This window comes from Momordica charantia (genome assembly GCF_013281855.1).
Source record: "Momordica charantia cultivar OHB3-1 chromosome 8 unlocalized genomic scaffold, Mcharantia_2.0 BLBB01000008.1, whole genome shotgun sequence".
In the NCBI taxonomy this organism is placed as follows: domain Eukaryota; kingdom Viridiplantae; phylum Streptophyta; class Magnoliopsida; order Cucurbitales; family Cucurbitaceae; genus Momordica; species Momordica charantia.
Genome location: NW_028275166.1, coordinates 7,081,075 through 7,108,766, shown reverse-complemented (window position 1 = coordinate 7,108,766; position 27,692 = coordinate 7,081,075). Strand labels below are relative to the sequence as shown.

The 27,692-nt window shown below is 35.5% G+C and overlaps 3 protein-coding genes across 9 annotated transcripts; 1 reads left to right on the top strand and 2 right to left on the bottom strand.

Annotated features, from left to right (window-relative positions):
- The first annotated feature begins 420 nt into the window (after positions 1-420).
- On the top strand, positions 421-15,238 carry LOC111020298 (tetratricopeptide repeat (TPR)-containing protein). Of its 6 annotated transcripts, none has more exons than XM_088127811.1 (19): positions 422-729; positions 1,819-2,200; positions 2,989-3,091; positions 4,185-4,292; positions 4,437-4,618; positions 5,146-5,341; positions 6,104-6,361; positions 7,073-7,222; positions 7,653-7,734; positions 8,357-8,470; positions 8,589-8,755; positions 9,848-9,969; positions 11,018-11,141; positions 11,224-11,295; positions 11,490-11,616; positions 12,535-12,649; positions 13,648-13,838; positions 13,948-14,060; positions 14,672-15,238. In XM_088127811.1, the coding sequence occupies exons 2-19, from the start codon at positions 1,833-1,835 to the stop codon at positions 14,933-14,935; spliced, it is 2,856 nt and encodes a 951-aa protein (XP_087983937.1). In that variant the 5' UTR covers positions 422-729; positions 1,819-1,832; the 3' UTR covers positions 14,936-15,238. The 6 variants fall into 6 exon arrangements, with proteins under 6 accessions (XP_022152621.1, XP_087983937.1, XP_022152620.1 ...); XM_022296928.2 differs by having other exon boundaries at positions 1,810-2,200; positions 7,656-7,734; XM_022296927.2 differs by having other exon boundaries at positions 1,810-2,200.
- Positions 15,239-15,980: 742 nt separating this feature from the next.
- Positions 15,981-23,018, bottom strand: LOC111020371 (glyoxylate/succinic semialdehyde reductase 2, chloroplastic). Its single transcript, XM_022297023.2, has 12 exons — positions 22,683-23,018; positions 21,422-21,494; positions 21,107-21,172; positions 18,454-18,529; positions 18,330-18,385; positions 18,007-18,091; positions 17,817-17,877; positions 17,501-17,553; positions 17,333-17,403; positions 17,156-17,228; positions 16,613-16,717; positions 15,981-16,317 (listed from the first exon to the last, which is right to left on the bottom strand). Exons 1-12 carry the CDS (start codon positions 22,726-22,728, stop codon positions 16,159-16,161), a joined length of 924 nt encoding a protein of 307 aa, XP_022152715.1. The 5' UTR covers positions 22,729-23,018; the 3' UTR covers positions 15,981-16,158.
- Positions 23,019-23,310: 292 nt separating this feature from the next.
- Positions 23,311-27,681, bottom strand: LOC111020319 (glyoxylate/succinic semialdehyde reductase 2, chloroplastic). 2 transcript variants are annotated; one of them, XM_022296960.2, is made up of 12 exons: positions 27,486-27,681; positions 26,576-26,648; positions 26,201-26,266; positions 26,013-26,088; positions 25,882-25,937; positions 25,070-25,154; positions 24,873-24,933; positions 24,530-24,582; positions 24,369-24,439; positions 24,180-24,252; positions 23,920-24,024; positions 23,311-23,635 (listed from the first exon to the last, which is right to left on the bottom strand). In XM_022296960.2, the coding sequence occupies exons 1-12, from the start codon at positions 27,676-27,678 to the stop codon at positions 23,477-23,479; spliced, it is 1,071 nt and encodes a 356-aa protein (XP_022152652.1). In that variant the 5' UTR covers positions 27,679-27,681; the 3' UTR covers positions 23,311-23,476. The 2 variants fall into 2 exon arrangements, with proteins under 2 accessions (XP_022152652.1, XP_022152653.1); XM_022296961.2 differs by lacking the exon at positions 25,882-25,937 and having other exon boundaries at positions 26,013-26,069.
- Between the last annotated feature and the right edge of the window lie 11 nt (positions 27,682-27,692).

Sequence of the window (27,692 nt, the reverse complement as noted above, 5' to 3'; positions counted from 1 at the left end):
TTTATAATTAAGAAGTAATAAAAATTTTCATAATACTTTGTGCACCTTTTGCAATCTATGATAAAACAACCCAAACTTTTTTTTTAACATAAAATGAAAGGGAAGAGAAGGGAAGAGAGGTAAAATAAAAAATTAAATATTAATTTGGAAGGGTCAAATAGTAAATTCAAGAAGTTGAATAGTACGTTGAAAGAATTGAATACTCTTTCATTTAGACAAGGGGTGAAGTGTCCCACTCAACACCGGGTAACTAAGCCTAAAAAAAAGAAGTTAGCCTTTTCCGTTTTGGATTTGGGAAAATAAAAAATTTCAGTCTGGTCAGACTAAAAAAATTTATATGTAAATATGAATATATAAAAAATACAAAACGAACCTATTCGCATTAAAAAAATAAAAAAGAAAAAGAAAAAATCCATTGCCCTTGCCAGTCACTTTTCTATTCCGCCGCCGATTGAGTACAATCAAATGGAAAACCGGTGATAATCGGTTCTCATTAACATTGAACATTCGATCGGTTTTCAAAGCGGAATTATCTGGTCGGTTCTCAGAAAAAATCGAAGAAACCGATGTTCACCTTCTACAGAGTACAGAGTGCACCTACTAAAATTTTGCTTGGGTTGATTTCAGAGCTCCGAAGCGGGCCGGCGCTGTCGCTCTCTCTTTTCGCCGTACTTTGCCACCCTTGATCACTGATCCATCTTGGCATTCGGGTCAATCTGCGGGGTTCAGGTGATTGGAGTTGAATTTTCTGTTTCCACGTTACGCGCCTGATATTTTTTTTTTTGGCGCCTGCTCTAGAATAACTTAATCTGCTTTGCTTTTCACTCCTTTCTTTGGGGGTCATTGTTTCGGCTATGATATTGCATTGGAGAAGTTAGAAATCAAAATTTTCAACTAGGTGCAATTAGTTAGTTCCTCTTTCCTAATGGGTTCGGGATATCAAAAGCTTAGCTGCTCTGAGTTTTATTCGACGTCAGGTTATTGAAATTATTATTTGGCACCAACGGCAGAATAATTTAGTCTGCTTTGCTTGCCAGTCCTTTTCCTCGGGATTTCATGTTTGAGTTATGATATATCGTTAGAGAAGATAGAGATAAAAAATTTCAACTGGGTGCAAGTTGTTAGTTCCTCTTTCAGCTTAGGAGCTCTTTTAGTTTTATTCGACTTCAGGTTAGTTAAGTCAAATTTTCTGTTCCTCCACTATACCCCCGATTATTATTTGCGCCGGTGATAGAAAAATTCAGCCTGCAATTCTTTCAGTCGGTTTCTTTGTCGAGTTCATGTTTGAACTATGGTATCACGTTAGAGAAGAGTAGAAATCAAAGTGTTCAGTTGGGTGCTATTAGTTTGTGCCTCTTTCTTAATGGCGTAGGGATTTCAGGAGCTTAGCAGCCTTTGAGTTTTATTCTAGAAAATTCCACGTTCATAGCTGAATGTTTTGTTTTCTTGTTCACAATCTTTGGGCGATGTATTGTTTACTATATCGGTATTTATCCTCAACTGTTTCTTTTTCAATGGTCATTAGTTTCACATCTGTGGCTTGTGCCGTTGGTTCCTTAGAAATTTTGGGGTCGGAGAAATTTAAGAATTCCAAGCACTGAGTGGTTTGACGAAAAGTTTTTCCCCATATCTATATTTTTTTGAGAACAGCATGAAGTTTGTCTTCGAAAAATTTAAGTGTTTCTCTTGACTATTAGCTGTCATATGGTTTTAAATTCAATTTAGTTTCTTAATGTTATTGAATTATTCATTCTGTTTATGTTAATGAATTTGTTACTGTTTCTCTCTCTCACACGATTTTCTTTGAAGAGGTTCAAGCTATGCACATTTGAATGGAGAAAGAAGGGAATGAAATTTCTGATAATAAAGAGGTTCCTGGTTGTGCTGTGGGTGTTGAAGGAGAGGTGAAAGGGCTCAAAGAAACAGAAGTGGAGAATAGAGAGGAGGAGGAGGAGGAGGAGGAGGAGGATGAGGAAGAGGAAGAGGAAGAGGAAGAAGAAGAGGAAGAAGAAGTGGAAGATGAAGGAGAAGACGATATTGAAGAAGAAGATGGTTACATTTTCAAATTTAAAGCCGGAGAAAATCCTTTCGATTTTGTTGAAGGTACGGATTTTAGCATACAACCATATAAAAAATTTGAGCGCCTTGAATATGAAGCTCTTGCTGAGAAAAAGCGAAAAGCACTTGCAAATAGTCAGAGGTAAACTTTATTCTATATTTTCCGTGCTTTCTCCTCCTTTATATATTTTTAATCTTCCCTCTCACCCTTTTTTGGGTGGGGAAATGGTTACTGAAAGCGTGATATCTTACCTACAAAGTTTATAACAATCTTTTTAAGGACTATGAAATTGATGGTGAGATGGTGGAATGTTGTGATGCAATCTGCACTGTGCAGAATTTATGGTTTTCATATTTTATCCTGGCTTAGAAATTCAAATCAGCTGTTTCATTTGGACAGTTTGAACAAATTTAGAGTGGTGTATTTGAATATCAGAAAGGTAGTTTTATATGCATCTGCTGCCAAATGCATGAGCTGGAACCTATGCTAGTGTATAACTTCTTACTGACAAACTAATAAATGCCATTAAATAATAATTAACTGATTTATAACTAAATTCCAGCTTTGAGTCGTTAAGTGAGTTATTAAACCAGTTAGCTAGTTTATAAAGTAATGCTAAACTGTTTACGGACTAAGATCCCAGCAAAGCAACAAACTGTACTGTAAAGTATTTGGCATACATCTTGGAGAATAATTCAATTCTCGTTGGATTTTTTTTTATATTAGCTCTAACTTAACGTTCTTGAATGTTCGATTTGCCTCCTTGGTGGTTCTACTTCTAACTTATTTGAATGAGCTAATATAACTTAGTTTCTTCATCTGTTGAGCCACTAATAACATTTACTTTCATTGAGTTCAAACATAATTTTTAAAAAGATATCATGGTATGAAATTCATATAGTCTCCCTACTTTGTCTCTGTAAAAACAGCGAAAGGCCTGTTAAGAGGGGCAGACTAGAAGATATTCCTGGTGCAAGCTTTAATGAAATTATGGAAGCTATGAATTATGGATCGAGGAGGAAACTAAAGGAGGTAGTATCTATGCTAATGTTACTTTAATTACGATTTTGTTGATATATCAATATCATGGGTCAAACTTATTTCCATATGTGTTACTCATGGATTGTGGAAGAGGGGCAAAATTAATTTTATGAATCTAACAATGGAAGTCTTAAAGCCAAATCGAGCATAGTTCAGCGATAATTGACATATTTTTCCAACTAAGAGGTTATGAGTTCGATCCCCTACCCCACATGTTGTACTAAATAAAAAAAATAGTGAAAGTCTTAAATGGACCTGTCCTTTGGTATTATGTATGGATGCAATTTGGTATACAAGATAAGTATTAAGATAAATGGTAATCTTTTGGAGGAAAATATGTGTATATGCCCTGTACACTAAATTTGTAGGAATTCTACAACTTGTTAAAGAATTTGATGTTAAGTAAATGGTCCAATTACTTTTGAATTGGAGCCCCCTTTCTCCAATTTGTATTATGCTCAGAAAGGGACAAGCTCTAATTGTATAAGACATTCATGCCATTTGTTTTATTTGGAGAAAATCTTGCTCCTTTTGGTTTTTATTAGCAGGAACGTTAATGAGTGTTAATGAGATATTTATAACAGAGATATGGTATTGGACAAGTACTGATTTGATAAGAAGTCAATCTTCCTTCCAGGAATAAAGCTTTATTCCAATTTTGCAATTTATTGATCACCTTTCACCACTAAATTTAGTGTAGCTGATAGAAGAAAATTTTCTACTCATAATAATATGAATAATTAACCGTAAATGTGGTTTAGTTAATATTATTCCTCTAACAGAAGCTATTAATACAGTTTACCGCCCGAAGTCAAAATTGTAAACACCATGCTTTTTTTGGTTGTCTCCTAGAGGAAGCCATAGGCAACTACACCTGAAAAAATTAGCTGAAAGCTTCTTTGTATTTAATTAAGCAGAAGAAGCTCGCTGTTTAAAGAAGTCATATTCTCATCCCTTCCCCTCTGCCATGCATTTAATTATTAATACTCTGGACCATATAGGGGGCTTCTATTGAATTATTTTTTATTTTTTTAATATTTTCTGTAATCTATTCTGAAATGCAAGCCTTTCTGTGTACTTGTAGCCTAAAAGAAGAGGTAGACGGAAAGGATCAAAGAAAAAAATTAACCGTGAAATTACGAAGTTGCTTGGTGATGCAACTTTATGTTATGCTCAAGGCCAGTATGAGAAGGTACATAATCTTAGAGATGATCTCCATTCCTTTGGATAATTCTGTTTTAAGTCTTCACAGACGATGCCTACAAGGAGAACTAGCAAAGCATTCTTTTTTTCTATTTGTATAACTGAATTTACTCTTTGAAGCATTATGTTGCAGGCTATATCTGTATTGCGTCAAGTTGTCCTGCAAGCCCCAGATTTACCTGATTCGTACCACACGCTTGGACTTGTTTATAATGCAATCGGTGATGATGTAAAAGCCATGGGATTTTACATGCTTGCTGCACATTTAATGCCAAGAGATTCATCTCTCTGGAAACTGCTATTTTCATGGTCAATGTGAGGTCCTTTTCTGTCTATGAATATATTTCTTAGGTCATATTATGCTTTTGTAGTTTTGTCAAATTGAGATCATTTTCGTTTATAATTTCATGTTCAACATGGCATCAAATGGGCCAAAATCATTAGAACATTCTTGAACATACGTTCATTTGTTCTCTCTTTACATTATCAATATAGGGAGTAATCAAATTGATATTCTGTCATATGAAATCAAGCCTTAATTTTTCTGGCTTTTAGTATGTAGGTATCTATATGAAGAAGTAGGCCCTTTGGTCCTCAGTCATCTTCCAGATTATATGCAGACAAAAATGTCTGTGGCAGGACACTGCCATAAAGACTTTTCTTCCTGGACTAGAATTAAATGAAAAGGATGCGTCTAGTGATGTGCATGTGACATACACCTAATATGAAGTATGGGCTAACTAAGGAATTATGGTCATGCATGTGTTCCCATGAAGTCATTACTTTTAGTATAGGAAACGAAGAAATATGATTTACAGCTTGTAGATATTTAACATGTGCAGTGACCGAGGTGACATTGATCAAGCAAGCTACTGCCTTTCTAAAGCAATAAAAGCAGAGCCCGATGATATTAATTTATTATTTCATCGTGCATCACTCTACCTTGAGCGTGGAGATTGTCAAAAAGCAGCTGAAACATATGATCAGATTCATCAAAAATGTATCGGAAATGTTGAAGCACTCATGACTGGAGCGAAGGTTTGATGTTTGATCTCCTTGTTTGCCATTGGAATTTGGCTTTCTTAGGCACTTAAGATGCCAAGATCATTATTGCATTAATTTATACACGCTTTTCTTATTTTGAAAAACTATTACATGTTTTGTGTATGGTTGGTGTTTGGCCGATCAAACTTCTTCAACTATTTTCTCTTCACCAGTTAGAATATCATTAGTTATTTTGCTCTTCTCAAGTTGGATTTTCCCTGGCTTATAAGTTATGAATATATTTCTATAGAAAACACTGAAATGAAGACTTTGCAATCCCAACCTTCTCACTAGACACAATCCAATACGTTTTACTTCTTACAAAATCACTTTTATGTCAATAAATTATCTATGTTATTCAATCCATGACTTGCAGTTCTCTCTCTCTCTCTCTCTCTCTCTCTCTCTCTGTTTTTTTTTTGCATAAGAAACAATTCCGTTGATGTGCAGTTCATAATTCTAATGAAACACAATCCCAACAGCTTTCATGTAAAATTCCTAGTTAAACTTTAATTCTATCAAGCTTTGAAATAATGAAGTTTATACTTGAAGACGTGTTTTACAGTTGTCTATCGTTGATTTCATCAGAATATAAGTCACCTGGGTTGTTTCTGTATTTCTTGGTATGAGAGCTTGATTTAACTTAATTGCCTTTGACTTCTGAGCTTCAAGTATCCTTGATGAGGAATTGTATCTGATTACCAGTTAGCTAACTGTATATTTGCAACTAAAATCTGTCTTGCTTTCCCTTGCTAGCTGTACCAAAAATGCGGTCATCATGAACGTGCTATTTGCATTCTTGAGGACTACATCAAAGGACATCCAACTGAAGCTGATTTAGATGTGGTTGATCTTCTAGCTTCTTTATACATGGGAAGTAAAGAATTCAGCAAAGCTCTTGAGCACATCGAGCATGCAGATAAGGTCTACTGTGCAGGAAATGAAATGCCTTTAAACTTGGCAACTAAAGCAGGAATCTGCCATGTCCATCTTGGAAATATCGAGAAGGCAGAGGTTAGTGTAGTCTTCAATGCATAACTACCAATAAGTAAATGTAGTTATATATCTAGTGTGCCAACTGAATATGATAATCCCTTCGTTCAAAGTTAAGCAACTATATATCTTAATTTAGTTTTATGGCTTTTCCTTATGTTGTTGTCGATAGGACCGACTCTTCAGGAAGTCATTCTAACACACTATTTAGAAGTATATCAAACAGTAATTTCTTCATTACAAGATGTTTTTTTGTGGTATGTTTGACCTATGCATGGTTGGATACCAGTGCTGGTAGGATTTTGATCAGATAGATAATTGCGGAACGTTGTTAGCCTTCTTTATTGGTGGAAGTTGAGATTATTCAATAAAAGGCTGTCAACTATTTAGTTTTTAGCTTTATACTTATTTCTGGTTGTGGAAAAGAGGATGTAGCTTTTTTCTATATCTAATTCATGGTACATTTAAGAGTTACTGCCAACGAAATATGCCCTCTAGGGCTTAATGTGTTTTCAAAGCTTATGATGGATATGCAACATTTGTATGTATTCCCTGTTCTACCATATGTGGGGCCTTCTCTATTATACCGTGTTAAGGTTTTATATCACATGATAGTTTCTATAGCTTGCTTTATATACTTTCAAGTTTCATCTCTTGAGTGGGAGTGAATATGTTTGCATCTGTCTTTAGAGCTTGAAAATATTACACTTACCAGTTAATATTTATCACTAGAGCCTCTTTGCTAATTTGGGACGGAAGACTGCCGATGATCACTCAGATTTTATAATTGAAGCTGCAGACTCGTTGCTGAGTCTTAAGCACCATAACTTGGCATTGAAGTACTATCTGATGTCAGAAGAAGTAAATGCTGGAGGGAAAATGGTAAGCTGATAATGGTTTTCTTTTTTCTTTCCAGTGAGTGTTGGAAGGCTGGGGTGTTGTTTGACTTTTAAGTAGAAAACGCTGCATGTTACGGAATCTCAATGTTAGATGACATTTTATATAAATCTATTAGTTCTTCTGGTGAGTTTTTGATTGCTAGTTTGAGGCTAGTTACATTTTTTAATCTGTCATCAACATACAACCAGTGATTATTGTTTGCTTCTCTTATTTTTTGCCCTTTTTTGAATGATAAAATTGAGGACATTTACACGTTAATTTCTTAATTTAATTAAATTGATCTAGTTACACTTTTTAATCTTTATTAAGGTTTATTTCTTATGTTTATTTGAACAGCACTTATTGAGTTTTCTTTTGTGCTTACCCTGATTAACAAGATCTCACGTATGGATTATTAATTGCTTTTCTGTAGCAGGGGATTGTATACCTAAAAATTGCCCAATGTTACTTATCAACTAATGAAAGAGCAGAAGCAATTGTTTTCTTTTACAAAGGTGAGGCAAAGTTCTCATGATGATTTGATTAATGCCAGCTGGATCTCAGGGTTGATTTCAATCTCTCTTTGTAATTTTTCTTTCATCAACACAATTGTCTGGTACCAATAAAAAAGATGATATACTTTAATAATGCGATAGAATTGACTTTTATTATTTTTTTTTAACAAGAAATAAACATTTACATGTAAAAAGTTACCATTAAAGTTCAGAATTAGACTAAATAGGACATGCTCTGCTATATCTCAAAGAACCTTGAAACCTTATAAAAGCCTCCCCCTGATTTCTGTTAATAACAAAGTTAGAAAACCTCTTATCAGTTGAAAACCAAGAAGAGGCATGAAACTTCGCTAAATTGAGTACCTCCACCAATATTTTGCCTTTCCAGCCAGACACTCCACAAAACAGATTTGAAAGCATTGAACCATTGTCGTTTTTGCCTTATAAGGGATAGCCAGAAAGCAAATGAGCCACATTCCCTCAAAGGAAGAGTCATAACCCCAAGATAAACAAAAAATAATAATAATAAAAATTAAGAAGTCATACCAATCTTCATGCATTCCTAGGATATTTTCAGCAAGTTTGTAAAAATTCTATTGAACTGACTAAAGTTCCTTTGCAGTGCTCCAAACTCTTGAAGATAACATTAACGCTCGATTAACTTTGGCTTCCCTCCTCCTTGAGGAAGCTAGAGAAGAAGAAGCCATTTCATTGCTATCTCCTCCGAAAGATTCAAGTATGTGTTCATTAAATCAATATCATGTGTTTTATCACTTGCAAGTTAAAAGATGGACCTAGCAGATGTTTCTCACCATGCTTACTAACGTTTTTGGGTACTTCCTAACTTTATGCAGACTCAAGTAGCTCATCTTCCAGCAAATTCAAACCTTGGTGGCTCAACGAGAAAGTAAAACTGAAGCTTTGCAACATATACAGAACTAAAGGAATGCTTGAGAACTTCGTTGAGACAATCTTTTCTTTGGTCCGTGAGTCCTTATATATTGAGACACTTAAAGAAAAGGTAATTAAAATTATGGGTCTGAAAACCTCTTTCTTTTTACTGTAGTCTTTTAACTCTTACCTATTTATAACAATTTTATTCTAGGCTTAAAATATATGAAGGGTAATTTATCTTCCCCTTTTGTTTTAATAATTGTTTGTCTATTTGCCTATATTCATTCTCATGTCTGCTTGGATATCTGGAATCTAGGTCTTTTCTCATGTCTTAAAGACAAGTTTTCTGAAGCAATAAGTTGCCATCAATCCCTCAGTAATTATAGATCGGACGAATCATGAGTTGTATTGTATGAAAGAAAATGAAACTATCTATTAAAATCTATGTTCTAGAAGAGGCAATGTTCCCTGCATGTTGATATATATTTAGTAATTAAGAGGTTTTTCATGTTTATCTGCAATATGGACACTTGGCTTCAGAAGAAAAATAAGATTCATAATGTAGGGTAAAATAGTTGTTCCCCCGGGGGGGGGGGGGGTGGGGGAAGAAATTAAAATGTGATTTATGGATTTGCATTTAATTCACCATGGCAGAGAATTCATTGGTAGAATGATGTGGAAACTTGGCAGAAGCTCCTTTATTATTTTGACTTTGACCTCCGTCCTTACGGTTTAGTCAGATTGTATACATGTTGCGAGACCTATTGCCTTATTTTTGATGCTCGTGGAAAGAAAATAATGAAATTAGAAAATCAACTAACAGTTAAGGCTATATATGTTGCAGGTCCTATTTTCTCCAGTAACTTGTTACATGGTCTGTTTATGTTTCTTGGATGTGCCCACTTCTATGTGCAATTTCCCTTGCAGAGCCTGTTAATAGTTCTACCATTAAGGCTATATATGTTGCGGGTCCTATTTCCTTTAGTAACTTGTTACATTGTCAGTTTATGTTTCTTGGATGTGATCACTTCTAGGTGCAATTTCCCTTGCGTAGCATGTTAATGGTTAAGGCTATTATTTAAGAATTTAAGATATCTGTAACCATTACAAACTCTTTAGATTCTCCATCTCTAGAATTTTTTCAATCTTAGGATATTTTTACTTTTCCAACTCTTAACTTCCATGTAATTACTTAAAAAATAACTTGTTTGGATTTTAGATTAAAGTGAACAAGAAGAAGCTCCCAAGGAGAGTTTTGCTTGAAAGAGTCAAAGTACTAGATGGACGTGAAACTGGTAGTCTGTTTCGTGGATTCAGACCTGTAGCTCCTAAATCAGATTTGTAAGTAATCAAGGTCTTGACAATGTGTTGTATGAATATTGTCTTTAACATAATTTGCTTACTTTCCTTAACAAGACTGATTTATGAACAATGTCTCTTGAATGGGAATACGACTACCTATATTGGACATTGGATTAATTTTAATCTTCTCAATCATATGGCATTCTTGATGAGAATGTTGGAATGTAATAATATTGCTACTCTGTTCGGGCCTTGTTCTGGTCCTTATGGTTGGAGAGGAATAAGCATATCTTCCTCGATAAGAAGCGGTCACATCCCTTTCTGTTTGATTCTATAGTTTTTTGGTTATCACTTGGTGTAAATGCTCTCCAATCTTTCATTCCTATAGTTTTGATTCGATGTTAGCTAATTGGAGAGCTTTTTTGTAACTCATTTTCTGAGTTCTCTCCCGTTTGTAATTTCATATCATCAATGAAATTGTTTCTTCAAAATGCTACTCTGTGTGGTTAGTCCTGTGAAGCTCTTCCCGTGTTGGTTTAAAAGGCTTGATGCTGATCATTGACTTAAGCTTTTATTTCAAATTCCCTTGTCGTCCATCATACTAGACTACTAGCCCTTTGTCCATTTTGGCAAGAAAATGAAGTATAATCAGTCATATTCCGGTGCCATCTTAAAATGGTTTCTACTCTTATTTTGTAACTAGCATCTCCAATTTTTATTTCATTTTTATTTTTTTTCCTAAAGAAATGGAAATGTAGTAATTAATCACAAAAGAGGAAACAGCCTAAGGCAGAGGGTGGAGATCACCCACTCCCAAACCCTATACAATCGTAGTTCACATCTGAAATACTTTGCTAGTTCCACACGTGTCAAGTAATAATCCTCAAAAGTTTCTCCCAAATAATTCCATCCTCACCAAGAAAACTCCTATTTAGGCTTCAAAAGCAACAATCATTAGAGGTTTGAATTTCATAACCTTGCTTCCTGCTTATTGTCTTCTAATAAAACCTGTTTCTTTTCTTTATGTATTTCAACATCTTTTGCTTGAAACAAGTATATGAAAACTTCGGATCTGTGCATAAATTAGATCAAAAGCGTCCAGAGCAAAGAGATTGCTTCAAAAGAGGGAAAGAATCAAGGAAGAAAAGAAGGCTAGAGCCTTGGCTGCTGGAGTCAATGTCAGCTATGATGATGTAGATGATGAGCCAGCGGTAATTGTTTTGTTGTTTACTGATTTGTATTGCATATGAGCTTGGTTAAGAGTGTTTTTATTTTCATCTGTGATGTTTCTAGCTACGAGTGCACCGAGAATCTCCCCTGCCTAATCTTCTGAAGGATGAAGAATATCATAATCTTATTGTTGATGTTAGTACCTTTTACAATTTCTCTATCTTTCTACTTTTCCTCTGTGTACCATTTCAGGTGGAGGTGCATTGTGCCAAATGAAAATTAATCATGTGCCCAACCTTTTATGTAGTTCCATTGTTTCACCACCTAACTCCTATTTTATGCACTCACATTTAATCATCCACCTAATGCTTTCCTTGTGATTTGCATAGTTATGCAAGGCGTTGGCTTCCTTGGGAAGATGTTCTGAAGCTTTGGAGATTATAAGTCTGACTTTAAAGCTGGCTTTTAATTCATTATCCATGGAAAGGAAGGAGGAACTACAGTTACTGGGGGCTCGTAAGTTTCTTTTGCAAGTTGTTAACACTTGTTACATCTATTTTGCATGTTTTCCACAATGGGCTAGATTAATGACATGCTTCATAAGGAGATGGTCGACTAAAATAAACTTTTTGTTCCTGAGGTTTGGGGTAGGTGGCTATTTGGTACCTGAAGTTTCAAAATTGACATTTTTAGCCACTGAGGTTTGTAAAATAGTTCTAAATAGTCCTTAGATGCTTTGAACGTTAAAGTTAAAAAAAAGAAGATGGTTTGACCATTAGTTGAGTAACTATGTTAGATGTGAAATTGTTGATTTGACAAAATATATTAATTAAATAATATTCTTATGGTGATTGGACATTTTCCTTCTTCTCATTCCTCCCTCCTTCGCTGCGGGCCGCTTCCTCTCTGCCGTTTGCCTGTAGGCCATTGCTCGCCTGCCATCCACCCTCCATTCCAGATCTGGAAGAGGAATGGCAGCGAGGAAGCGGCCCATGGCGAAGTTTAACGGAGGAGAGGAGGGAGGAATGAGAAGGAATAAGATGTCCAATCACCATAAAAATATATTATTTAATTAATATATTTTACCAAATCAACCATTACAATCAACAATTTAACATCCTTTTAACTAACGGAAAAAGCATCCTTGGGACCATTTTACAAATCTTAGAGACTAAAAGTATTATTTTGAAACTTCAGAGACCAAATAGACACCTACCTCAAACCTCAAAGATCAAAATATATTTTGCCCTAAATTGTTTTACTTTCTCATCTCGTGAATTGCATATTCTACTGTATTAAAATGGCCTCTTGAGGGCATAGAAGAATAGCCATTTATCACAATGTAATTGTTAAATATGGAAACATGAATTTGTTTGATTTTCTAAGCTTGAGGCATTTATCTGCTTTATTATATTATTAAGTTTTCTCTCACAGAATTAGCATTCAGCTCAACTGATACCAAGCATGGATTCAACTTTGCGAAGCACGTTGTTAAGCAGTACCCTTATAGCAACTCTGCTTGGAACTGCTATTATAAAGTATCTTCAAGGTATCTGAGCCTTTGTTATTTGGTTTGAAAATTAAAATTGTAGTTTTTTTTTTAATCAAGATCGGCAAAGAACACCCAGGTTCCTATTAAGATCTTTAAAGATTTTGTTGTTTTAATTCTTTCTATCCAAATCAACCATAGAAATAACTTTTATATTGTTTCTCCAAAGGACCCTAGCTTTTCCTCCCTACCATTAACCCGAAAGAAGTTTTAGAAGCACCATGTTGAACACTCCAGGCAAACCCAAATTTATTGCACAGAAGGAACCAGCAAGCTGCAGCCAATTTGCAAACAATGAAAAGTTGGTATAGGGATTCTTCATTGCACACACAGTTCAGATATACATGGGGAAGGAGAGTGGTGTGGGTTCCTCCATACTCTTGTAGGCAAGGGACCATAAGAAAATTTGAATATTTTTTTGGGGACCATGAAGTGCCAAATCTCATTTGTTAGCAACCTAACTAGCTTTGCAATTTTATTGGAGAAACAAAGAATGGCTCATTTATACATGAAATCTCTTTAGGGGCCTTGCTGTCATAATCCATTAAGATTTAGCCCTTTGTTGCTCCGATTTTGAAAAACTCTAAAGGCATCTAGAGTCATACCATGCAGCTGCCATTTTAGCTGGGGAGCAGTATTTTCCAGCCTGTTCACAAGAATCAGCCACTCCTCGAACTTACCATCTTGCAAATTTCTCCTCCACTCCAAAATTTTGCCGAAGATGCTTGAATTCGAGCAGTTTAAACCCTTTTTCCTTTTTTTTTTCTCGAGTAGGGTGGAAATTCGAACCTATTACCCTTCAAAGGAGATAGAGATGCCTTAATCATTAAGTAATCCTTCTTTAGAGGGAGCTGTGACGTACAAGTTTGGTAAATTGTACAGTAACTTTTTATTTACTCTGTTTTTTCTAATAAATTAGTAATTTACTACGGAGCATCATGCTTGTTTTTCTTGTTTTCCATGAATTACAACTCACTTGAGGATATCCTGTATTCTAGAATGACGCACCGGGATTCAAGGCATTGCAAGCTTTTGAATAGCATTCAAGCCAAATACAAAGATTGTGCACCACCCTTTATCATTGCCGGGCATCAATTTAACGCTATTAGCCATCATCAAGAGGCTGCCAAGAAATATCTTGAAGCTTATAAACTATTGCCGGATAGTCCCTTAATTAACTTGTGTGTTGGTATGGACCCTGTTATTCAATGCTCTATATTTAGAACTCTTATTTTGAGATACTCGATGCTTGCTACAATTTTCTTCCTCGGCCTGAAAGTGACACGTGTTCCTTTCAGGCGCTGCCTTAATCAACTTAGCACTTGGATTACGTCTTCAAAACAAGCATCAGTGTGTTGCGCAAGGCTTGGCATTCCTCTACAACAATTTGAAGCTTTGTGATAACAGCCAGGTATTTGTAATTGTACCTGCCTAACCCTCCCCCACCCCACCCCCCCAGAAAAAGAAATAGCAACAACATAAATAATTATGTTAACAAACAGAATTGGCAAGGATCAGCAAACCGATAAAATGGCATTGTTTGTCATTTAAGCTATGAGTACGAGTAGTGATTAGATAAAGAAAGGGAGTTATTTGTCACTTGAGCTATGAGTATTGATGAGTTACGGTTATGAAAGTTGTGATGCAAAAAGATCTGTTCTATTTTCCATCCTCATTTTCTATGCCTTCAATTTGTATTTCCTATGCAAGGAGAAGACCTTGGGCTGGTGTTTTCCAGTTACTGGTTATTAAGAATGAGCTGAATGAAGGGTCATTAGTTGGTTAGAGGTAGGCAAACGGATACAAAGACCTGAGAGGACAGCATACTTTTGGGGGAACTTGAAAGGGGGGACTACGAAAATGCCTATAACTTGCATTAGCCTTGCTGTAATATTTCTGCAGCCACTAACAAGTGGCATGTTCATTTGCTTTCTAGCATGAAATCTTGTGGTTTTAGTTCAGAACCTGATTTTTCTACCATTCTTGTGCATATTTTGTGATTCCCTCGTTACTTATTTCCAGGAAGCCTTATACAACATTGCTCGAGCATATCATCACATTGGACTCGTGACACTGGCGGTTACATATTACGAAAAGGTGCTTGCAACTTACCAAAAGGATTGCCCCATCCCAGACATTTTTGGTGAGAATCGAAACATCAAGCATGAGAAATCAGTCTACTGTGACCTGCGCAGAGAAGCAGCTTACAATCTACATCTTATTTACAAAAAGAGTGGAGCTCTTGATCTTGCTAGGCAAGTCCTAAAAGACCATTGCACTTTTTAAGTAGGAAGCACTATGTTTTAACATGTAGCAAGAAGTAAATAATGTTATTTAGACAATCATTGTCCATAGGTTGAGATATTGTAGTTCAAAGTAATAGGCTTAACTAATTTAACATTAGATAGGTGCAAACTCATGACTGAGTTTTTAAGGATTAAGTGACGATTATGTATATACATCTATCAACATTTGGCTACCTCCTAATATTTTGTTGACAAAACAATATAGGTAAAAAGTTATCATGTATATAACTTATATCCTACTACTATAAGATTTTTAAATAGTCTACATTCTTTTGGCGATGTTTATTTTAGTCTTTGTACGTACTTTTTAAAGTATCTATTTTGGCCCTTATGCTTTTAAAAAAGTGATCATTTTGGTTCTTTTAAGTTTCATTTTTATCTCATTTGTTTTTATTATAATTTTAGCATGCAAATAATTTATTTCACATTGTGTACATAATTTTACATTGAAAAATTTACTTTTATTTTTAGACATCATTCCTCTATCCATACATATATATCGTGAAATCATTCCTATAACTGTAGTTTAGGCAAATATTAGGGTTTTATGGTCTTAGTAAGAAAATTCATACCTTATACGAAAAGTTGTTAGGCATGAATGATTGGACAAAAAAAAAACTTCACCATTGATTAGGGTACAAAAATTTACTGTCCATCCTATTTCCAAAAAAAAAAAAAAGAAAAAAAATTACCGCCCATCAAAGTTTTTATACGTGGGAGAGGAAACGGCAGAAATGTACTTTTTCTCTTTCTCAAAAACATCTGGAAAAAAAAATAAAAAATAAAAAATTTAGTGGTGGATAACATGTAAGTTTTGTTCCAATGACTTTAAACATCGGAAGATTGTTATATACTTTCCCTTCGCAATTTGTTATGAATTTTCAGAACTTCAAAAAATGGACAAAAGTTTATGGAAATTTAAACTTGCAATGAACATCGTCGTGAACAGCATAATTTCTTATTCATTTTTCACATCATATCTAAATCGGTACCACATTAAACAGTAAATTTGATAGCTAATAGTCTTACCAGAAGAACGAAGTGAAAATTCGATTAAAATTCACATCCAATTTAATAATGCCAATTAAACGAACATGCCAACATTTAGAATGGCAAATGTTCCAACCATCAGTTTTACTTGGGAGGAACACACACAACAGCATGAAAAACTGTTAAATTTAGAATTCAATTCGACCACTCGGTTCAATGCTGCAACTTTGATTTCAATGATTCAATGACAGCTGAGAAATCCTGATCACCAAGTCCGTGAGATTTGGCTACCTTGTATAGCTCGTTTGTGGCTGCAGCGATGGGAGTCGGTTGGGAAACAGATTCGGCTAAACCCAGAGCAAGTCTCAAGTCCTGCAACACGACAACTAGCCTCATCAGATGATGGCATAGATGGCCGAACTTTTATTGAGAAAAATGAAAGAACGATGTTGTTGAATCTAAACATGATGACATGGATGTGTACCAAGGTTTTTTGTAGATAGAAAATCAAACTTCATGAAAGAATAAATCTATGATGACATGTGTATGGAGTTTTCTTATTGAAAGAAAAATCAAGCTTTTATTGAGAAAAAAGAAAGAGCAATGTTGCTAAATCTAAACATGATGACATAGATGTGCATATAGTTACTAAATCTAGAACAATTACCTTCTGCTGATGCTTCAAGGGAAAGGCAGTGGGATAGAGAGATTTAATCATTGATGGCCCCTTGAGTGAGTACATCGGTGCACTGATAGCACCCTGGGAAACCACCTGTAAATGAGTAAGTTAAAAACTTAGCATGGACAAATTTGATAGATTGCTACTGGAATAGAATTAGGGATATTATTAGGGTATCGAGGGTATAGAGTAGTTAGTTAGGGAAGTTGTTGGGAAATTTGTTATAATTAGAGTGAGTAAGAAAGGATTGAGGTATACAATTATTTAGTATAATTGAGACTTAAGTAAGAATACTCAAGAGAGGAGAGGGTCTAAATACCTCAAATTACTTGGTAGTTATTATAGTTCTTCTATCTTTTATATTTCAATATATTTCTGGTTGTTAGGATTCTATCAAAATTACGCTATTTATTTTTATTAGATATACTGATTCATGTGACGAGCAGTGGAACAGAAGTTTAATTATTCGACTTTTTTTTGAAGTTTTCTTTGAGCACTAAGCATAAAACAAAGCACAATGCATATTCATACCTCAACAAGGATGCTAGGGTCGAGTCCTACTTTCTCACTTAGAAGCAGTCCTTCAGAGAAAGATGCCATCATGCTACAAATATTTAGAAAAAGAAATACAAAATCATTGTCAAGATACACGTTGGCAGAAGCTCCAAATTATAGATAATAGAGATAAAATATGGGACAGAACAGAACCTTCCCATGATCATGTTGACAACAAGTTTCATTGCAGCTCCATTTCCCACTTCCCCAAGATAAAATTTTGACTGTAAAAAGAGAATATACAAACAGAAGATGAGAAGAGAAGGGACAACTATTTTCAACAAGCTAGATAGCCATATAAACAGCTGGAATTCTCACTACCTTCCCCATGATGTCCAAAAGTGGAGCTACTCTTTCATACAGAGATTTGTCACCTGAATATGGGGCCACTAGATCAGAATTCTATCACTCCTATAATAAAATAATGATGCACATATGAAAAGACACAGAAAACTGATGGACTGTACGATAAATCTATTCTATACAGCTCTTGGTGATTTCGATGATAATAGTAATACCAATAGACACACAAATGTACATCTCCTTGGCACTCGCTGCAAATTACTGCAATATCTGGTATAAAATTTAAATGGTAAGTGATAAGATGTGTGATGCCTTTGTGATATAAGTTGCTAACCTGCAGTAAGAAATATAAGTTGTCCATCTTCAGCCGGCTTTTTGGAGCCTGAAACCGGAGCCTGGAAGAAACTTTCAATTAGTAAGTTTGAATGTCAATAATTACAATACGAATTTCGGCAAGCGGTTCTAGAATGTTCATTCTATCTGTGCTCGCTGTATTGCATGCATGACTATAATTATTATCCTACCTCTAGAAATAGAGCTCCTGTATCTTTTATACGGGCATTAATCAATTTAGAAGTAGCAGCATCAACTGTTGAAACATCCACGTACCTGCCAATTGCAAGAAGGATACAACAAAATGTCTATATGAAGCTTAAAATAATCATATGAATGCGTGAGGAAGCGATCCAAATTGAAGAAATAGAAAACTGCACCAAAAGTGTCGGCAGGGGAAGTACTTAATAATAATCACAACTGCAATTTGTTCGAACAAGTTTTCTTCTATACAAATTTCGATAATATGAAGTGAAAAGGCCGTATTCTAATGTCACAGAAAATAAAGTTATACCCTTTTCCTTGACTCAATCCACTCGCAGCTCCATTTTCTCCGGAAGCAACATCCAACTGAAAATGATACAATAAGTTGCCAAACTGAAATACACAGTCTAAGAACTGAAATAAAATACACTCACCGCACTTTCAGGGTCAGCAAGCATAGCAAATGTGACATCACATGATGCTGCCACTTCCCGAGGAGAAGGCTGATATCTGCATAATCGTTTAAGAATAAATTTGAAATAGAAAGTTTACCAAATCGCAGGAATACTCACCAAAATTTAATGTTACTTACCTCGTGAAATTCGTAGAGATATCAAATTCAATGCTAACGGCGTATTCTTCTTCAACTCCTACTTCGAGTTGTTTACTAACACTCCGTTCTATTCAATTTCTTAACATTCTGATACTTTATGTACCACACCCTAAAGTCGGTGAAATCAATCAATTTGCTCTTAGTAGGCCAATTTGCATTTCTTTTAGTTTACAGTCTCTTTATGCTGATGCATGCGCTTGATGTTTGTTTCATCTCATTCCTTTATAATATTTGACATAGTATAGAATATATTTTTGGTAAGTTTCACTTGTGAAGAACCAAAGTTTTTCCAGACTTTTATACGCTACCTTTTTCGGCCATTATAACTTTATTCCATTAAATTAACGTTTCTAAGATCAGAATCTTCTCGTGGCCTATCTCTCACCAACGAATAACTCAAATGTTGGGAAGGGAGAAAAACTTGGCCATTTCTCCTGAACGGTGCTCCCTAACCAAAAGAAATCTAAAGACAGGAACAATTAATTTTTGGTTGTACAGTTGCTAGAGAAATCTGGAATTTCTTGGTATGTCTATTTCAGTTATAGAAATAAGCTTAAGTTTTTATGAACAATTTTGTGTCGCTGCCTTGTGTATGCTCCTGGACGAAGAGGAAGAATAGACAATTTAAAGAAAAGTTTAGCTCAGAGTTGAAATGAGAAGGAAATCATGAATTATGTCCGCTTGGGTGTTTGTACACGGGCTACATAGTCCAAATATTTTTGTAATTTTTTCTTCCTGTTGGATTCAAACAAAATTTGAGAACGGTTTAGTAACTTCAATGGTTTGTGGCTTCAAATCCTCCCCTTTTGGTGTTCTTCATTAGATACTCTAAAACACTTCTGTTTCCTATTAAAAGATATTATTCAACGGACTCCTTTCAAATTCATGTCTATTTGTATTTAGCTATTTGGAAAACTGGGAATCTCTGTGGAAACAAACAGAGCATTAAGGGACGACAGGCTTTATTACTAATTCTCTCGTTCCTGGAGTATTTGGAATGACTAGGAAACCATGAGTCAATTGGAATAAATTAATATGGGTCAATTATTTCTCCATCATGGTTCGACTCGAGTTTCTGGAATGAACTTCTCCATCGACTTGAAGTTCTTTATGTCTTCTTTGATAGGAATTATAGAATATTTTTTGAGAAGTGCTCGCAAAAGAGAATAACTACAAAGCTGTGTAATTTTAGCCTTAGGCAGTTCCAAAAAAATCTGCTGACGGAGATAAAAATAAAGTTGAAAATATCTGAATACCTCTTTCTGAAGCCAATTTTCTCTTCTGCTAATAAGTATGATATGGAGAGTTTTCTCTTGTCATTAATACAAGAAAAAAATTCCTCTCCATTTTATTTAAATTATGACAAATTTTTTCTTATACAAAACCTATACTCCTTCCATCTATCTCCTTTTTTTTCTTTTTTTTTAATAAGACGCGAACTTAAAAAGATGAGGAACAAAATTGTTCAAAGATACCAACAGAAGAAATAGGAAATCTAGAATAAAATGGGAAATTGTGCAATTAGAGGTTTCTCCTCCTCCATTTAGGACAAAAGAGTTTGGACAGGGGACTGCGTTCGCGTTTTTTAGCTGCAAAACTATTCTGTCTATTTATTCAGATTATATCCTCGTTTTTCAGAGGATAAAATTTCTGTGGTCGGCTTTCCAAGCATAAATCCTAATGATAAAGAGTACAAAAGAGGAATCCGAGTGTTTGTCTCAAGCCAAACTATTACTTGCTTTGCAAGTATTCCCAAGATGAGACGAATCATTTGTTCCTCAACTCTAGAGTATTCCAAGAGTATTTTGTGGCGCATCTTAAATGTTTCAACATGGATTCGTGTTCTCTTGCTCAGTCACACACAAGGTCTCCTGGTTTGTCTTTGAGGAGTTCACTCGAAAAGAAAGCAAGAGTTCTCGGATTGAATACCATTAGAATTTAGAGCCTAAACTTTTCCGAAATATTTGATTTAAAATACAATATATGCATCCTTTAGAATTGTTGTCTTGATCCTAGCGAGCTTTGGGACTCAAATTTACATTTGCTCTCCGAGGAGTTCCGGCTCAAAAGTTTTTTCTAATTATTCTGCCCCTATCGCAGCTATAACTGGTGCCTTCGTTCTTGGATATCTCATTCGCCTCGATGAAATATCTATTCTCGTGTAACGTGTTAGCGAGACACGATGATGAGACTGAGAAAAGAATACTAATTCCATGAGTTTCTCTCCCTAGTTCTCCTTTTTCCTCCCCTTCTCGAATCCTATACCCCTGTGGACACTACATAACAGTCTTGCTACTGCATTTCTGCTCCAGGAACGCCTGACCAGATCTATTCCTTCGTATAATGACATTAGGTGTGCAAAATATCTGACCACATCTATTCTTTCGTATAATGGTATTGTGTATGCAATAAATATATGTATGTATGTATTATTACAATAGTAATAAAAAAATTTGAGGACATCAAAAGCTTACTTTGCACCCAAGTTGATAAGAGGATCGCATTTGCTCTGGGTTCTATTCCAGACGGTAACATCATATCTACAAATAGCCAAAGAGAACAACACACAATTTAAAAAAACAAAATGTATGGGCAGATGATGGCATGAGAAACCTGGCTCAAGTAAATAAAACGGTTTTCTTCAACTGGAATAGTCTAATTACTTAAAAATCGATGAACGTAGCATTGTCCTTATATCAAGAGTCAACTTCGACTAGAGAGGAGCATTCAGTTCTTGGTAAAAGTTTAAAAGGAGGGTCGAGAAGAAAAAGGAAAAGGCATCCTCGTACCCAGATTTTATAAGGTTCTGTGCCATTGGTGAACCCATGATTCCGAGACCTAGGAAGCCAACACGCAGCTTTCCTGCAAATACAAAAAGTGAGAGAGGCCTTCAAGTTTGCTGGCTAGTGAATCTTCCAGCAAAAGAGAACAAATATACCAAATAAACAGAACAAAGCGAAAGTGTGAAAGTAATAACTCAGACTTCAAAGAAAGTTTAGATATCACTACATGGCTAATTTTGTTGCTTTCTTGTTCGTGTGGAAAACAAATTATTTTCAACGTTTTGGTAAAATTTAGTTGGAGTGCTATCTCCAGTCAACCCCTCTTCAGGAATTCATAACTATATTTGCAAATTGTTTGATCCTAATATGAAGATTTGAGAATCAGTGAAGATACGTCAAAGCTTTGACAACAAATCCCTCAATAAAGGATTCAAGTAAAAGCTGAATGTCAGCTCCAGGAAATGCGAGGGAAAGGCATATTCACGTAGAGTCACGCTCGTCAAAGCTTTAGCAGTGAAATCTCTCTATTTCATTCGCCAAAGCATTTCTTAAAATCGATCAAAGACCTGGCTTCACCAACATTTGCACCTTCCACAATCCACTGTTCCTATCCTCATTATTATGAACGTGAACTATAAAGTCATGCAACAGCATTCCACTTCCTAATTGTCTCCGGCTAAAAAATTTGTTTTGAGCGATCAGAAATAGATAAGAAAAGTCCAATACTTCCTGTAATTATTTCATTTTTAAGGACATAAACAAGGACTATTAATTCTTCCTAATTTGATGAATTTATTCACATCAATTCTCAACTGAAACCACAACTCGATCAAAGCTAAAAAATGAACTTAATCATCTATGCCGCATACTCAACGAGAAGTAAGAAAATGTCGTTCCGCTTAACAACTACATGTAAACCGATCAAACAACAAAAACTTCCAACAACGTCCTGTGTCTTTTCTGGTACAGAATGTAGCATTAGAAGATCGGCACGACCAGGGACAAATATAAGAACTCACAGCTGCGTATAACTATTCTATTTTCAAGGACAAAACCGAGGGCTACAAATTCTTTCTAGTATAGATGAATTTATCCACATCAATACTCAACTGACATCGCAACTCTATCAAAACAGAAAAAAAAATTTATCCTAATCATATCCGCCGCATACTCGACTCAAAGATCGCAACAAGAAGTAAGAAAATGCAGCTCCACTAAAACAAACTACACGTAAACCGAGCTTTGAAAATGTAGCAGTGAAAATTACCGGCAGCCGCAGTCGCATCCGGAAGAGATGAACCAAGATTTGACATATTGGCGTTGCTTTCTTCTGGCTATGCGACAAGACGAAGATCGTCGAAAATTGAAAGCGAAGGAGGAAGTGAGAGAACCGCGCGACTGCGTTCGGTGTTACTTCAGACTGTGATTCAGATATTTCAGTGTTGAGGAAATGGACAATTTCACTGACAGAACGCTGTTAAGAGAGCGTAATTGATTGGCGGGGGAGCCAATTGTTAGGCCACTGAGACGGCGTCGTCTAGTGGTTTTAGGTTCCCATTTCAGCGGAATCGAACCTTTCGAAGACAACAACAAAAACGACGCGTTGCATCTTCCAATACAGTCCCGTTGAAACCATGCCGGCGAAACAAGAGAATGTGGGGCCTACGTCAGGCTCTTTTTTTTTTTCCTCCAGAGATTTGAATTCAATTAAAGATAGTGTAATACTTTATTTTTAAATTAATATTTTTTTTAAACGATTTTTAAAATATATAATTGATATTATAAAACTAATAACAAAAATAACAAACATATGAAAGTTCTCTATTGAACTGTGTTGAATGGATTTACAAATATTCTCTAAAACCAAACCTCATGATCTTCTAATAGGGCAGAGGTATCTTAACCAACCAACTTTCTTCATTTATATAAAAATGGTGCTCTCAGAATGAACAAATAAAATATTGTGAGCCAAAACGAAAGGGCCCATTTCTCAAATCACCATCCACATAAGTTACAAATTCAACTGGTGGAAAAAAAAGTTCAAACTAACAGCTATTGCAATTATTGCTGCAACTTTGATTTCAAAGCTTCAATGACAGCTGAAAAATCCTGATCACTAAGTCCATGAGATTTGGCTACCTTGTACAGTTCATTTGCAGCAGCAGCAATAGGTGTGGATTGAGATACAGATTCTGCCAAACCCAGAGCAAGCCTCAGATCCTGCCAACCAATACAAGCCCTCTTTAGAAAACAAAAGACTTGTAATGTCTGGAGACATTATTTATTATTTATTTTTACAACCCAAAGTCGGAGCTTGTTCCCCCATACCGAAGTCCTGCCCAAGGTCTTGGACTCGGAGACATCAAAAATTTTTCTTATTGAGCTCACCCAAAGATTTGAACATGCAACCTCCATATAGGTGTTATTCAGCATACTCTTGCCAACAGGGCAGCTACTTGGAAGCGTGTTTTGGAGACATTATTTAACAAGAACAAGATACCAACCTTCTGCTGATGTTTCAAGGGAAAGGCAGTGGGGTAATACGATTTGATCATTGATGGACCTTTGGTTGAGTACATTGGTGCACTAATGGCACCCTGAGAAACTACCTGCAATTTCACAGTGTACGGAGATTATTCCCGACCCATCGCCAGGGAGCCGTCTTTATCGCCCATGATAGGCCAAAAGTCACAGTGGAAGTGTTTTTTAACAGTAGTATATTCACATGAAGAATGGAACAAAATGCATGATCTTGATCAAATACCTCTATGAGGACGCTTGGGTCGAGTCCTACTTTTTCGCTGAGAAGCATTCCTTCAGAAAAAGCTGCCATCATGCTATGAGTATTTGGAAAAAAAGAACAAGAAAACAAAAGATCAATTGTCAAGAATCAAGATATTAGTTAGAAGTTGTCGAGCAATTGTCAAGATTGATAGTAAAATTTGGGCCAAACCTTCCCATGATCATGTTGACTACTAGTTTCATGGCAGCTCCATTTCCAACATCACCAAGATAAAATCTCGACTGCAGTATATATACAAATAGAAATGGTTAAATTTATATCATCATGCTTGATTCTTTCGTATATGGTGAAAAAAGGCTTTATAACTATACCTTTCCCATGATGTCCAGAAATGGAGCAACTGTTTCATACAGAGATTTGTCACCTGAATATGCAGCTACTACATCAAAACTGTAATCCTCCTATAATAGGATAATAAAACACTAGCTCTGAGGGATAAAGAAAGATCCTATGATACAGAAAACAAAAAGAAAAACATCATAAGAAATTTAAGGGACAATCCCATAATTTAAACAACTCAACTTTAACAATTCTATATCCTCAAAAAGGGAAAACAATTATAAAACATCACCATCGCAATTTATAATTCAAGTGACTAAGTGGCACTCCCTTTAACATATGGAATACAGCAAAGAAAACAAGAAAATCTCTGACCTGCAGTAAGAAATATCAGCTGTCCATCCTCTGCTGGCTTTTTGGAACCCGAAACAGGAGCCTAGAAAGAAATTCCAAGAGCTGAGTTAAAATTTCACTCGTTACTCTAATCATGTCTGCAAATATCCTTACAAAATGAATTGCTCTTTACATGCAACATTATTGTCATTTTATGATCGAATATTGAACCATCCAACCTCCAAAAACAAAGCTCCGGTATCTTTTATACGTGCACTGATCAACTTGGAGGTAGCATCATCAACTGTTGAGACATCCACATACCTGCCATAGGCGACGGATGAAACTATACTTTATGAATGAAACTTAAACTAAATGATGATAATATATACATGCACATAAGGAAGGAACATTTTTTTCCAGAACAGTAAATGATGTCTGAAGAAGAAAATTGGATTTTGATGTTAACTAGAGTTCCTATAAATGTTTATCAATTTGTATTTCTATTGCTTGTTTTGTGCACTCAATTTCGCACATCCTTTTGAAGATTTTTGGCATGTGTCTGAGACGTAATTGATCGCATTACTCATGATGCAGGACGGATCACATGCCATGTTGGGAGAGGAGATTTTTTGCTATTCAATGGAACATCTCACTTGAGAGCAAAAAGGAGAATTTTTAGAGAAGCTAAGAACCATTGAGCAAAGCGAAGTGTAGTTTATGACTAGGTTTTATGCCCTTCTTTGAGTATCGGTTCTAAGGATCTTTCTAACCAACCTTGGACTCTTATTCTCAATAACTTGCGTTTTTTTTTCTTTTAATCTCTATTTGTTCTCTTTGTAAGGCTCCTTTTGCTGTGGGTTTTTCTTCTGTTTTGTATGACTCATTAGTGCTCCTTCATTTAACTTCACAGAGTTTGGTTTTCCATCCGGAGAGATTTTGAGGATCAATTAAGTCTTCTATGTGTATACAACTTTGTGGTCCTAGAATTGTTGCAATCATAAAATAAAACTTAGCAAAAGGTCATATTGTAAACAATAAAAAGTGATACCCCTTTCCCAGAGCCATGCCACTTGCAGCTCCATTTTCAGCGCAAGCAACATCCAGCTGGAAAAGAGTACAAATTTTGCTTAAAATTGAGACATCTGTACGATTTAAATACTAAAAATGTAACATACTCACTGCACTCTTAGGATCAGCAAGCATTGCAAATGTGATATCACAAGATGCTGCCACTTCCTGAGGAGAAGACTGGTATCTGTATAATCCGATTTGATTGAATATTGATGGGAAATTTTCACATCATTTTCCACTAAGTAAGAATATAATAAATAAGAATTGGTCTCACACCAAGGACATCAGAAACTTACTTCGCACCCAAATTGATGAGAGGATCACATTTGCTCCTGGTTCTATTCCAAACAGTCACATCACAACTGCCATAAACCAGTAAAGGAAATCACTTATAATATAAACAATAAGCCTCTTCAAAGAACTGTTTGATAAACAGGTAGTAGGATAGTAGCAACAGAAACAGCTAGATTAAAACAGATGAAAACTAATAAGGCATAAGTTAATCAAAACTCAATAACGTTTCAAAATTTCGTCAGAAAATATATGGTCGTGATTCTAAGTCAAATTTCATTTAACATAATCAGCATTAATTTTTCAACTTAGACTTACAAATTCAAACAGCTATAGACGACCATTGGTAATGAAAAACTAATCAAGTAATACCCTAGTACCCAGATTTTATAAGATTTTGTGCCATTGGTGCACCCATGATTCCAAGCCCAAGGAAGCCGACACGCAGGTCTTCTGTAAATACAAAAACAACCTTGTGTTAATAGAATAGCAAATGGTTCACATAGAAAATATGAGGTATTACCAAAAGTTCATACGAAAGCCATATGCTAACTAGTATAGTAAGCCAACAGGATGATCTAGATGATAACAGTGCACTCAACTGTAGCCACTTTATTGGAAATGCGTTTCATGGATAATCTAAATAAGAAGAAATAAAATTATTAAACCAGACTAAATCAAGAATTCTATAGCCTTTTTTAAAAAGGCACTTATTTGATTCTGAAGTTACATGTGAGACTCCATGAAGAAACACAAGGGTGGTGTCTAGCAAAATGAAATTGTCACTTCTGATATATAGCTTTTCTGATAACTCATTTAATTCTGAATTTACATTTGAGAATCCATGAAGTAACACAAAGATTGTCTCTAGAAGGGGAAAGAAATGGTCAAAACTTATTTGATTTCGAAGTTACACTCGACTTGTGAATAATGAAATAACACAGGATTGTCTAATAGGTAATAAACAAAAGAAAATGCATTCAAATCTAATTGCTGAGTTCAAAAAATGGTTATAAATATAATGACAATTTAAAACATCCAACTCCAAGCACAAACCAACTTTATATTATCTTCTCATAATTTCTACAAAATTTCAAATATCTATATCTCCAATAGCTACAGCTTTTTTTCCCCTCAATGAACTCCTATCTCTAACCTCTCTCAAGAAAACCCGAGGATTCAACCCAATTTCTTGCGTAAAAATGCAGAATCCAAACCAACGTGCTCAAAATTGCAAACAGGTACAAGTATTAATCTACGAAATACCAAAAAGATTGATCATATTATTACCTTTACCAGAAGAAGCAATGGATGCTTGAGAAGCGAAAGCCTTGAAAGACAGAGTGAACGGCGATTTCGCGGGGGAGTAGAAAATGGGTCTAGTTCCGAATTGGCATGGAAGCTGAGGGCAAAAGCTCGAGGACATTGCCATGGCGGTTGAAGATAGATGCTGACTGTAGCTGGGTCTGACCAAGAATTTCATGGGGCCACCCACTG